The sequence below is a fragment of the Thamnophis elegans genome, chromosome 9 (genome assembly GCF_009769535.1).
Source record: "Thamnophis elegans isolate rThaEle1 chromosome 9, rThaEle1.pri, whole genome shotgun sequence".
NCBI classification, from domain to species: Eukaryota; Metazoa; Chordata; class Lepidosauria; order Squamata; family Colubridae; genus Thamnophis; species Thamnophis elegans.
In genome coordinates, this window is record NC_045549.1 from 42739129 (window position 1) to 42752777 (window position 13649).

A 13649-nucleotide genomic window follows, 5' to 3' on the forward strand; every position below is an offset into this window, starting at 1 on the left:
TTCCTTAGGGGAGCGGCCAACTTCCAGCCTCTGGTGGTCCACTGATTTCCCTCTTGGGACCTTCCCATGGTACTCCAGGCACTCCTGGAGCCGCCCTTCGAACCCCTTAGGGAGGTTACCCTTCAACTTCTCACACTCAAGGTTGTCTTCCTTGTAGCAATCACCTCGGCCAGAAGGGTCTCCGAGCTCAACGCTCTTTCCTCTAGGGCTGACCTCTGTACCTTCCATGATAACAGAGTCATCCTCAGACTCGACCCATCCTTCATGCCTAAGGTCAATTCCCCCTTTCACAGGGGGCAAGAGATCATTCTCCCGGACTTCTGTCCTCACCCTTCCTCCGAGAAAGAAAAGTCCTGGCACCACCTGGACGTAAGGAGGGCCCTGCGCATTTATCTCAAGCGCACAGCCCCCTTCAGGCGGTCAGAGGCCCTCTTCGTCTCCTATCACACTTCTTCCAAGGGCGCCAAGGTCTCGCCTACCACCATCAGCAGGTGGATTAGGTTGGCCATCTCCAAGGCTTATGAGGTCCAAGGGCTGCCCGTGCCTCAGGGCATTACAGCACACTCCACCAGGAGTGCGGCTACATCAGCGGCCTGGGCCACCCTGGCCCCCATCGAGGACATCTGCAGGGCTGCAGCCTGGTCCTCTCCTTCACCATTCATCAAACATTACCAACTAGATACATATGCCTCGGCCGAGGCATCCTTCGGGAAGCGGGTTCTTCAGGGTGTCCTGGACACTCGGGAAACTCAGGCCCAATAATCCCTCCCATGGACATCTAGCTTGGGTATGTCCCATGCAGTGACTCCTCCCACGCCCCACCTTGGAAACTGTCAGTCTTACCTGAACTGCATGTTTCAAGGGTGGGTGTGGGAGCAGTCACTTCCCGCCCATCAGGGGCCAGCGCCAAGCCTGAGTAGATATCCACAGACCATTCATGTTCAGGAAGGGAAGCTGCCACTGGTTTTGTTCTTCTCTTCCCTTCCAGGTCCTTTCTCCGAATCATCGGTTAATCTGGGGAGTCACCAGGAGGAACAGAGGGAGTGTCCTCAGATTTACCTCAGTCTCCAGGCAATTGGGCCGTGAGAATACCCATACAGTGACTGCTCCCACGCCCACCCTTGAAACATGCAGTTCAGATAAGACCAACTGACAATCTCTCAGGATGTCGTATCGATGGAACTTTGTCTATCTGTGGTTCAAATGAAGCTGGATTTTATGTTTGTGGGTTAATGTGTATCATGCTTAAGAAAAGTAGATAGAATGCTATAGATCCATGTTGAGAACCTATGGCACGTATGCCTATGGCACTCAAAGCCATCCCTCTGGGCATGCCATCACCTGTAGGTCTTCTGGGTTCTGGCATGCACATGTGTGTTGGCCAGCTGGTGTTCACACACACGGGAGTGCCAGAAACAGGAAGAGTAGGTGACCAGTGTGCATGTGTATGCCAGAAACCAGAAGCTCAGCTTCCCAGCACACATATGCGTGATGGGGAGCGGCTCTTCTAGTTTCTGGTGCTCTCCTCCCTGCGCGCACTCCCGTTTTGGCACTTGCTGAAAAGGTTCAACACTGCTATAGGTAATATCAAAGATATGCACTGGTTTATGAGCACCCTCTACATTGCTAAAATCCACCCAAAAATAGTATACAAATGTATTAGTATATCTTGGTTTAATTGCTGCTTAGTGGTAACGTGCTAGGGATTACTGCCTTCTTGTCCCCCGAAGGTATCTAAAGTGATTTTGGTTGGTTGGGTGTTGGAGACTTGACTATTATTATGCTATCTCCATCATTTTTAGTTAGTGCCATTAATCAAATCCTACACTCTCATTAAGCATGATGTTATGTGGTTGCCAATTGCAACCTCCTGCCTGTTTCCCCATTTATTTTGTTTGTCAGAAGCTGGCAGTAAAGGTCACATGACCATAGGATGCTGCAGCATCATGATGCAATTGAGCTCGAGAGTCGGTACACTGAGCATCAGTGTGTATACACACACACACAAACACACACACACCTAGTGGGGTTTTTTGTTTTTGTTTTTACAAAAATTCCAATTATATATGTATTTTCTTACAATATATATGGAATATTTTATAGAGTTAGAAATCATCCTATTTTAAGTGATCTGTCACTTAACAGTAATTTTTTTGAGTATGAAGCCAATTCCTGCTGCTAAGTTTAATATCCTCAAGCATGAGGTTGCTTAATGGAATAATGCATAGTCCCCAAAGTCCAGTTTTAGCTATGTTACATAGTCCTCTTTGATTCTTAAAGGTTACAGTTAAGTTGTATCCTGCAGATTTATTATCAAATGGGTAATTCATGCAAAACTAAATGCACTCACATTTAAAAATAGGATTTGAGGGTTACAAAACCCTGCTATGGTTAAAGAAATACAGTACATAAATGCCTGTGGCAAGCTGTTCTTTGAAATTATCCCTACTAAATTATAATCATGTATTTTCAACTCTCTGTAATTAAACATTTAGATTTATTTATTCCAGGCGTATTTGCTTCAAATAAATCCAGAACTTTTGTTGAAATACTAGACCATTAACAAGTCTCAAGCATTTACAAATTATCAGAAAATGAAGTGAATTGTCTCCTTTGGTTTTGTTTGCAGTATGTCCACTGATGACTTCATTTTATGCTGCTTTGGAAAAGAATAAAGATCATGTTTTTAGGGAATTTTAGAAACTACTGGTTTCTTTTGAAGCAACCTAATGGCTCTGAAAGGGAACTACAGACAAACTATATTAATAAAAATTATCCATGCTTTAATCCCTAGTTTTGAGGAAACATTTGCAGGGTCTTCAGATTATCCCTTTTAAAAAATATGGATAAAATATAAAAAACAGTTCTTAAAATTCCTCATTAGAAGGATTGGGTTAATTTATTATGCAATATATTTAAATTTATGACATACTACTATATAAACCAGATTGTTTTGATATTTATGTAAATACTAGAATTGTATTTACAGTAAGTCTGCATCAGTGGTGGGTTCTGGATCCCATTGCAACCGGTACGGTGCAATGGGGCCAGGTGCCCACCACATGCACGCGTGCAGCATGCACATGCATATCTACTTCCTGCGACACTCCAGCTGTTTGGCGGGATGTCGCACAGATGCCGTGTGCTCCGTGTGCATGTGCAAATGCCCCGATTGTCTCAAATAGCGGTAAGAGCAGGCGGGTGGGTGGGACCTCTGGAGCATCACACCGGAATAGTACCTGGTGCTCCTAGCAGTCACTGGTACGCCCGTACTGGGGCCTACCGGTTGTATCCCACCACTGGTCTGGATGTTTCATTATATCTGAACCTTCAGTTAAAAGTTCTCCTACTGAAAAGCTTTAGATGATCCTATTGACATGACATGTGAAAAAGAAAGTACACTGTCTTTGAGTTCCTTGATTATGTGTATCAGGAGATAGTAAGAATCAGCTGGTCCTTAGCAGTTCTTAAAATTAGGTAAATACATCCCCAGACGAACAACACATGACAAAATACACCATGTCATCATTTATTTTACAAAAGAAAGCCAAAATGGAGAAGCCATACAACTGTGACTGATTTTGTGACCTTTTTTGCATTAAGTAAACATGGCACTTGTTAAGTGTAAAATGAACACTGTGGTTATTAAGTGAATCAATTGTACCCAGTAAACTTTTTTTTCCTGGAAATCAGAAGTAAATGCTGAAACCAGCTAAAAACATTGAAAATTGCAGTATAAAGGTGAGCTGGTTGCCAAGTGTCCACTATGCAATCATATGACCATGGGGTTTGCATGCAGCTACTGTAACATCAAAAGTGAGTCATAAGTAGCTTTGGGGGATCCGTCATAACATTGAACAGCTGCTAAGCAACAGTTATACATCAAGAAGTACCTGTATTTGTCCTAAAAATGGCAGAATTTTAAAGGAAATATTTTAAAAAATTAAAATATTTCCCTATAGTCTCCCTTTTCTGTTTTGAAAAGCCTATCTTGAATGTAGGTGGGGGGATTTCTATTTATTAATGATCCTCTGCTCAATGTTTCTTGTACACAGAGCAGCCAACTTAAAACATTCCAATTTGAGACTATGGAAAGATATGGGGATAAGAAAAAATCAGTAGAGATTGGTGGGATGTTTGGATAAGACAGGAATATCAACTTATCAATACTACCACTTCAGTTAGTTTTTCTCTGGGTTTAATAGCCCTAACACTTTTACAATATGATTTACCGTGTATCATTTTTATTTCTCTAGGATGCTCTTGATAAGATGCTCCATATTCTACCTCTTCCTTCTGCTACCATTTAGCTCTTGGATGCAGAAACTACCTACTAGAGATGAAGAACTTTTTCAGATGCAGATCCAGGACAAAAGTTTTTTCCATGATTCTTCAGTACTCCCGGATGGAGCAGAGATCAGTGGTTATCTCTTCAGAGGAACACCCAAACGGTATATAGATTCATGTAATATAAAGTTAAGAAGTCTTGCCTCTGTTCTTTCAGTCAGTCTTAATTCCTGGCAACTATATGGACAAGTCCATTCAATTTTCTCAGCAACACTTGCCATCTTCTTGCCATCCTTCTTCTTAAGGCTGAGAGAAGGGAACTGGCTCAAGGTCACCCAGTGTCAACTTTGTGAGGTAGACCAGCCAGAACATCTAATTCTACTTTATTGTAAGATTACTTTAACAGAATCTTGCAAATCTGAAAATATATTCCAAGAAGTTAGGGAGGGTCTTTTCTGAACCTTGCTTCCTGCTGTAAGCTAAATTGTGTTTTACCTGTCTGTTCCCTTGACTTCATATCTTTGTACTGTCCCCCAAGGTCACCTCCACCTAGTAGTATATCTTGTGTCTAATGCAGGATGTCCACTGTTTTTCATCTGCTACGATTCTTCTTTAGTGATTGCTATCAGAGCTCATTTATGAACACTAACTAGCAGTCAGAAGACATGAAAACTCCTTAATCTCATAACACATGGACAGACTCAACCATAATTTAAACTGGGAAACTGTAAGCATCCTAGACCAAGTTGAATCCAAAAAATCCCAGGAATTTCTAGGAGGCTTGGCATTCAGAAAAATCTGCCATCAATAGGCACATAGAAATAAACCACATTCATATAACATTCAAAAGAGACAATAAATAAGCTAAGAATAGGAAACAAGAATATGAGAATACATCTTCTCCACAGCCTATAGCCATATAAATTGGAATTAACATCAGACAAACCAAATCAAACAAACGAAATTAAGCAGAAAACTATATCGTAATCAAGGCTCTACCAAGGACAAACCACATCCCACCAATAATGGCAGGGCAAACTGCAATATGTAAATAGGGAACAAATGCCATAATCACTTGCACTGATGATATTCCTTAGTTGATTACCATCAATTTCATGAAATGAAATTGAAAGTAAACAACCAAGCTCAGAGAGCATCAAGGACCCCATAGTTCAATATATGAGTTACTTATATTCTGCTCTCTCTCTCTGTCCTTAATTTTGTATTGTGAAGAAAGTTATGCTTTTATTCATCTTTTCATAGGTTTTTTTTTGTGGTAGAGGAAGATAATACACCATTTGCAGTTACAGTGACTCCTTGTGACACACCTTTGGAATGGAAACTGAGTTTGCAAGACCTCCCTGAAGAGTCAAGTGGAGAAGGCTCAGGTAAATTATAGCAAAAACCGAACAAATATTATTAATTTTGTTAAATATGAATAAGCTGATGTAGAAAATATACTAAATTCCATCAGTAATTGCTGCTTTAAAAATTAGTGAATAAGAATTAATTTTTAACAATTGAATGAAAGATTACATGTTTCCTGCCTTATCAAAAAAGTCATTCTCCTAGTTAAATGTTTTTTTAATTTTATTTATTTCACCAAGCATGAATTAGATAACAGATATAAGTATAAACATGATTTTGAATACAAATACATGGGAATATTAGGACAGGGATAGTAGGCACGCTGGTGCGCTTATGCATGCCCCTTAAAGATCTCTTAGGAATGGGTTGAGATCGACAGTAGACAGTCTAAGGTTAAAGTTTTCGGGGTTTGGGGAAGAAGCCACAGGGTCAGGTAGTGCATTCCAGGCATTGACAACTCTGTTACTGAAGTCATATTTTCTGCAATCAAGTTTGGAGCGGTTTACCATAAGTTTGTATCTATTGTGTGCTTGTGTTCTGCTGTGGTTCAAGCTGAAGTATTCATTGACAGGTAGGACATTGTAGCAGATAATTTTATGTACTACACTTAGGTTGTATCAAAGACGGCGAAGTTCTAAGTTGTGGAAGCTCAAAATTTCAAGTCTGGTGGCATAAGGTATTCTGTTGTGAGCAGAGGAGTGGAGTACTCTTCTTGTGAAATACCTCTGGACTCATTTGATTGTATTAATGTCTGATATGTAGTGCAGGTTCCAGACAGATGAGTTGTATTCAAGAATTGATCTAGCAAAAGTTTTGTATGCCCTAGTTTGCAGTTCAGTATTACCGGAGAAGAAACTTTGCAAGATTAGGTTAACAACCTTAATGCCTTTTTGGCAATGCTGTTACCGTGAGTTCTAGCACCTAGATTATTTGAGCTGAGTACTCCAAGGTCCTTGACAGAGTGGGGGTCGTCTACGAGGTCATATCTGCCCAGCTTGTATTTTGTGTTCTGATTTTTTTTGCCAGTGAGTAAGACAAAGCATTTGTTGGTTGAGATTTGGAGTTGCCAATTGTTTGACCATTGAGGATATCTTATTTCACCTATTCTTCTCCTGAACAAATCTCAGGTGTATCCATAATTCTTTATATGTACTCTACATATATAAATACATACCGCTAAAATAAGCAAGCTTTTACATCACACGAACAGAAAAAGTACAGGTAGTTCTCGACTCTCAACCACAATTTAACCCCAGGTTTGTGTTGCTTAGTGAGACAGCTGTTAAGTGAGTTTTGTCCCATTTTATGTCCTTTCTTGCCACAGTTGTTAAGTGCACTACAGTTGTCAAGTTAGTAACACAGTGTTAAGTGAATCTGGATTCCCTATTGACTTTGCTTGTCAGAAGGTCGCAAAAGGGGATCACATGATCCAGGACACTACAACCATCATAAATATGAGTCAGTTGCAAACATCTGAATTTTGATCACATGACCATGGGAATGCTGCCACATTTATAAGTGTGAAAAACTCTTTTTTCAGAGCCATAACTTTGAACGTCACTAAATGAACTTTTGTAAATCAAGGACTAAACTGTACAATAAAGCATTCTACCATGCTTCTCATGTGGATTATATTCAACAATGGAACTGCTTGTCTAATACAGAACTCTAATTTTTGAGATAGGAAGCTTTTGATCAAATAGTTTTCCACTACATATTGGAGCAAAAAAATTATAACGAGGGAAGTGGGCAACCTGCTGTATATTGCCGATTTTTCTTTTGTAAAAGGAACATGTATTTATTATAAATGAAGAACCTTGCATCCCTAGATATCTTAAAACTAATATTTTCAATATATGAAGGTCCCTATTTGGATTTTTCTTTTTCTAATATAAACACAATATTAATGTTTATTTATATAACCCTTAAAAGCTAAACATAAAAAAGAAATGAAACAGTATCAATTAAAATATATAAAAATCACAAAATAGTTATATTACAAACTGAGACATCTCTAATTCTAACAGAATTAAATTAGAGCATATAAAAGCTACTTTTTATTATAACTAGTAAAATAAGAGTAAGCAATATACAAAAAAGTCAGGAAAGCCAAGGCCAGTCCAGAAGCTTAAATCCTCAATCTCGTATTACCACTATTTTTCAGAATCCCAAAAAGGTTTTAAACTTAGATTTAAACATTAAAAAGTCATCTGGCACCCAAAGATTAACAGAAATGTGTAACAGAAATGCAATTCCCAGGCTGTGGAACTAGATCCTGAAAGGTCCTATAGCTTGAATATGTTATTGGAGTCTGAATACTTGATTTTGTTGGAATGTAATTGATCAACAATACAAATAGGAAAGGAAAAAGATTTTCACCACAGTGCCTAAAATGCCATGAAATAGTAATTAAACAATAAAATTAAAATAACACAGAAAAATATTCTAGTAATCAGGGCGTTTGTGCAAGGTACAGCAGTAACCTCAACCTGCCTTTTCATGGCAACTTGAAAGGATTTATTATATATGTATATAAGAAGCATTATATATAAAATGGCATCATTTACCAGTGCAACATTTGAAATTTTTTATTTATAAAATTAATATGGCCATCTATTGCAAAGAAAGTGACTCTGGACAGCATAAAAATAATTCTTCTTCTTCTTCTTCTTCTTCTTCTTCTTCTTCTTCTTCTTCTTCTTCTTCCTCTTCCTCTTCCTCTTCTTCTTCTTCCTCTTCCTCCTCCTCCTCCTCCTCCTCCTCCTCCTCCTCCTCCTCTTCGGCATTTATAAGACTTTCTTCCTCAAGTCTATAAATAAAATGCATAAAATTCTCCTTCACTTTGGATTGCTGGCACTGTTTGTTGTTTTTCCTACTGTATGTTGCTGTCCTGAATGCTGTAATATGAATCAAATATTATTTATACAATAACTGAATGCTTTGAAAACATGTTGATATGTCATTTTATAATTAGGTCTCCACAAAAGTTGATTTTAGCAGTTTAATTTTTCATATAAAACATCTTTTTCCAAAATCTCCTCTGTTTTTGTTTATAAAGATCTTCTGTTTTACTATGTTATGAGATGCAAATCATATAAAATACATATATACATACATATACAACAGTATTTGTGTAAACTATAAATTGCTAACTTTATTAATTTAGATTACCTAAACCATTTTTCTGGAACAAGGTTGTTAACAATGTTAACTATAATTTTGAATGTTAATAAACACAAAGTTGCTCTAATTGTAGAACTAAATATGTATTGATAGACTTTTGTGAAATTCACTTCATTATTTTGTAATATAACAAGGTATCTATTTTCAGTTTGTTATTTAATACTGAGATCAGCATAGTATTACAGTATTATTTATTGGTGTGTGTGTGTGTGTGTATGTATGAAAAAACAATGAGAACAAAGAGAGAGAGAAAAAATAATTAAAGCTGCTTAGGAAAACAATAACATCCCCCATCTTTGCATTTCAATAGATCTGCAGTATTTTGTAATAGTACGTAACAATGACCTGAGGAACAAGGGAAAGAAATATTGCAGATGAAATGATCAGACAAGGGAGGAGAGACAGCCAAGTAACTTAACTGTCAGAGAAAAGCTTTCTTTAATTGATTAGGAAATTAAAAGCAGCAGCAGGAAATTTATAACTTCAGATTTGAACATTTCTTTTAATATAGCTTTATAGTAAAGTAGTATTAGTTCATCTAATCATATTTACTATCTGGTTTTCCTAAGAGGCCAACACATTTAGGCCCTCCCTTTAGAAACCATACTGTGTTTTGTGTTTGCTTTGTTTCAGAATCCCTCATTTTTGTCTCTTCTAGGTGAACTGGAGCCACTCGAACAACAGAATCAGCAGATTATTCGTGAAGAAGACACAGAGCTATTTTCATACAGAGGAAATGATGTTGAGTATTTTGTATCTTCTACTTCACCTTCCGGGTTATACCAGTTAGAACTCTGGTCAACAGAAAAGGATACAAACTTTAAAGTCTATGCTAGTACAACTCCAGAGTCAGATCAACCATATCCTGAACTACCTTATGATCCAAGAGTTGATGTTACTTCTTTTGGTCGTACAACTGTCAGTTTGGCATGGAAACCTAGCCCTACAGCTTCAGTATTGAAACAGCCAATACAATACTGTGTAGTCATTAATAAAGAACACAATTTCAAAAGTCTCTGTGCTGTTGAGACTAAACAGACTGCTGATGATACATTTATGAAGGCTCCTAAACCTGGTCTGGATTTTAGCCCTTTTGATTTTGCCCATTTTGGATTTTCTTCCAACAGTAATTTTGGGAAAGAAGGCAGCTTCTTAAAAGCAACACCAAAGCTTTATTCAAAATTTTATTCAAAGCCTAAGGTTGATCTGGAAAAGATATGCATTGGAAACAAGAATATATTTACTGTATCTGAACTGAAACCTGGTACACAGTACTATTTTGATATATTTGCTGTAAATGTCAATACGAATATGAGTAATGCCTATGTTGGTACTTTTGCAAGAACTAAAGAGGAGGCCAAACAGAAGACAGTTGATTTAAAAGATGGGAAGGTTACAGATGTGTTTGTCAAGGGAAAAGGCACAATTTTTTTGCGGTTTGCTCCTGTTTCATCACATCAAAAAGTTACATTTTTGGTTCACTCATGTCTCAATGACATACAAATGCAAATCAAAAGAGATGGAAAACTTCGGTTATCTCAAAATGTTGAGGGTGTTCATCAGTTTCAACTTAGGGGAAAGCCAAAAGCCAAATACCTTGTCCGACTGAAAGGAAATAAGAAGGGAGCTTCCATATTGAAGTTTTTAGCCACAACAAGGCCCAATAAGCAGTCATTTCCATCTCTTCCTGAAGATACAAGAATCAAAGCCTTTGATAAACTTCGCACATGTTCCTCAGTCACAGTGGCATGGCTAGGTACACAAGAAAGAAACAAGTTTTGCATCTACAAGAAAGAAGTAGATGGCAATTATAATGAGGAGAAAAAGAAAAGAGAACAAAATCAGTGTCTGGGACCAGACTTGAGAAAAAAATCAGAAAAAGTCCTCTGTAAGTATTTTCACAGTCAAAATCTACAAAAAGCAGTTACCACAGAGACAATTAAAGGTCTAAAGCCTGGCAAATCCTATGTTCTGGATGTTTATGTCATAGGACATAGTGGGTATTCGGTCAAATATCAAAGCAAATTAGTGAAAACAAGAAAATTCTGTTAGGGATCTTTTATATAAAAGTCTGCAGACCATTACTAGATCTACTAACATACAGAATAGAAGTTGTAAACTGTATTGGTATTATGCATAGGAGATATTAACATCTATATTTATTTTTAAAGAAAGACTGAGGCTAGTGCTCTTCGTTGGTATCTGACGGTTGCATTATCATGCATCTGGTGGTCTATGTTTGATGATTAGTAAATAATCAAGATAGCCGGGAATATTGGAGAACCTGCCCTTTTTGCTTCCATATTGCATGAAGTGCTTCTAAATTATTTTATCATATCAAAGGCTAGGACAAATCATTCAGTATATGCATATTAGTCATAGGCAAAGACAAGAACCAAAATTTCCATCCAATCTTTTTTCATACACTACGGTTTATGTAAATTATTTTTACTGTTTTGTTTAATATGTCTATGTTTCTATGTTGTAAACTATGAAAAATCTTTTCTTGTTAAAAGCATAGATATAAATTAAATATTAACTGGGATTTCCAGTTTTATTGTTAATACAAATTCCTATCTGGTGAATTTAAAATGCTTAAAAAGTTTATGTGTTTCATGTACAAAATAGTCATTCATTATATTCCTGTATATAAAATTAAAATATTAGATTATACATTCCTATTCATATTGATGTTTCATATATCTTCAAAGCCATATATATACACATCTGTATAATTCTGAATACATTTTAGCATCTGTAATTAATAATTATCTGAACATCATTAATTGTTAGTATATTTCAAATATTTTTCAATTTGTCAGATCAATCCTTCTCTATTGAAACATAAAATAATCTACTTGTGCTTAAAATTGAATAAACGGATATGGATGCCTCTTTCTTTTAATTCATGGTAATAGCTTGGCATATCATATAGTAAGCAAAATCCAATGCATAATCAGGCTTTCTTACATTTTGCTGATTCCCATATATATTTATATCATTATAATTATATTTTGCATTGTACTATGTGACCTACATATTGAACACTTCAAATACAAATGAAAGGAAGGCAAACATGGATTATTAATAATTATTTTCTGCATTTTCATAGAAATCAGATTAGAAGTTAGATATTCATCAAGCAGTTCCCTTTTTGTTTTCATTTATTTCTGAAAACAAAGCAATCATAGCAATTGTTTTCATAGTATTTTTTAAAACAGCATAATAATAGAATTTACCCAGACATCTCTAGCTTTTAAATTTTAAGGCCAAATTGAATAAAATATGTGGGAATGGTAATATTTTCTCTAGTGGCAAATAAAATCTGCAAAAGATGCAAAACTGATTACGATAAAGAATAATGTGGGCAAAGGTGTGAACACACTTTTCTGATCAAATGCTGGCCAATCGCATTTCGTAATAATACAAAAACGAATATATGTGTGCATATACATTGTGTGTTTGTGTGGGTATGTATGTATGTATGTATGTATGTATGTATGTATGTATGTATGATGTGTCTCTCTCTCTGTGTGTGTGTGTATTACACTTGAACTCTTTAAGGATCTAGTTTTTTTCAGAGAGTTTGGGTACCTCCTGCTTTTACTTTTAGAGCAGAAAGTCCAACTCATTATGGTACTTTAATTATATAGCCACTTTTCGGGAGATGAGCAGAAGCAAAATGGGCAGAGAAAGAATTGGCAAGAAAGATTATATGTTTTCTATTATATGTGATATGCATGGAGGACCAGAATTGGGAAGAGCAAAGATTGGGCTCAGCAGATTGTAACTATATCCCAACTTCATGGAGCTTTGGCAGTTCACTCTATAAAAAAATAGTTTAACAATATCCATTCACCATCCTACTCCATAATTTTAGACTCCCTATTTTTCTGGCAATCAAGATGTTGATATGATGGGAAGCTGTGTTAGAGGAGCACTTTGTAAAGCATGTAAATAAAAGCAGTTGACATTTCCAACAATTTCCTGTCTGCATAGTCTGTAATTTTGTAGCTGGATCTTTTTACAAATACACAAATTCTCATTTGAATACAGTTAAACTTGTTTCTGAAATATTTCTGTGTGTATGTATGTATGTATGTATGTATGTATGTATGTATGTATGTATAATGTGCTTGATTCATTTTATACTTCCAGATGACTGATGATAGTACATATTGTTCAGTCATATTAAAATTAAATATTACAGCCATTACAGTATATAATATATAACAAAACCACATGTTCAGAATCTTTGTGACATAGACTTGGTAGGTATCTATGCAAGACAGGTTGGAACATTATTTTAACTCCAATTTTAATATATTAAGGATCTATTCAGCTCTAAATGCAGATTAAAAGTTCAATGGAAGAAAATGTATATGCAACAATGCCTTCAGTTTCTTTCATTGTCCTTGTGGACACCTATGTTTGATCTGGATCTAAGACTGGAACAGAACTACAACAACAAATTAAATGCATATGCCACATGATGTCCAGTGACTGAATATTTATGGCTGGAATTACAATTCTCATGGCTTTTAAAACTTGTCAAACTTCTCAACTCTTGAATAAAGACAAAAAAATTGACTTGATATTACACATTCACTGAAATATATACCTTGACCTCTTGGGTAGATAAGTAACATTTGTAAACCCGTGGGTTCACTTGGAAATTGACAGTACCATAAACCCTTATTAAGTGCAAGGAATTGTGATTATACCTGCTCACATAATGGTAACTTTAGCCAGAAACCTAATTCCAAACTATTTATTAAAATGTATGTTTTTGCCTTGTTAGCCTTACACAA

The 13649-nt window shown here is 36.4% G+C and overlaps 1 protein-coding gene across 1 annotated transcript in view; it reads left to right on the forward strand.

The window, feature by feature from the left end:
- The window catches only part of NDNF (neuron derived neurotrophic factor), a 47342-nt gene extending 35712 nt beyond the window's left edge, over positions 1–11630 (forward strand). Inside the window, exons 2-4 of the mRNA XM_032223613.1 lie at positions 4257–4451; positions 5551–5675; positions 9497–11630. Coding sequence (XP_032079504.1) covers positions 4258–4451; positions 5551–5675; positions 9497–10890 — 1713 coding nt within the window. The 5' untranslated portion in view covers position 4257 and the 3' untranslated portion in view covers positions 10891–11630. The remainder of the gene's footprint in view (positions 1–4256; positions 4452–5550; positions 5676–9496) is intronic.
- The last annotated feature ends 2019 nt before the right edge of the window (positions 11631–13649 follow it).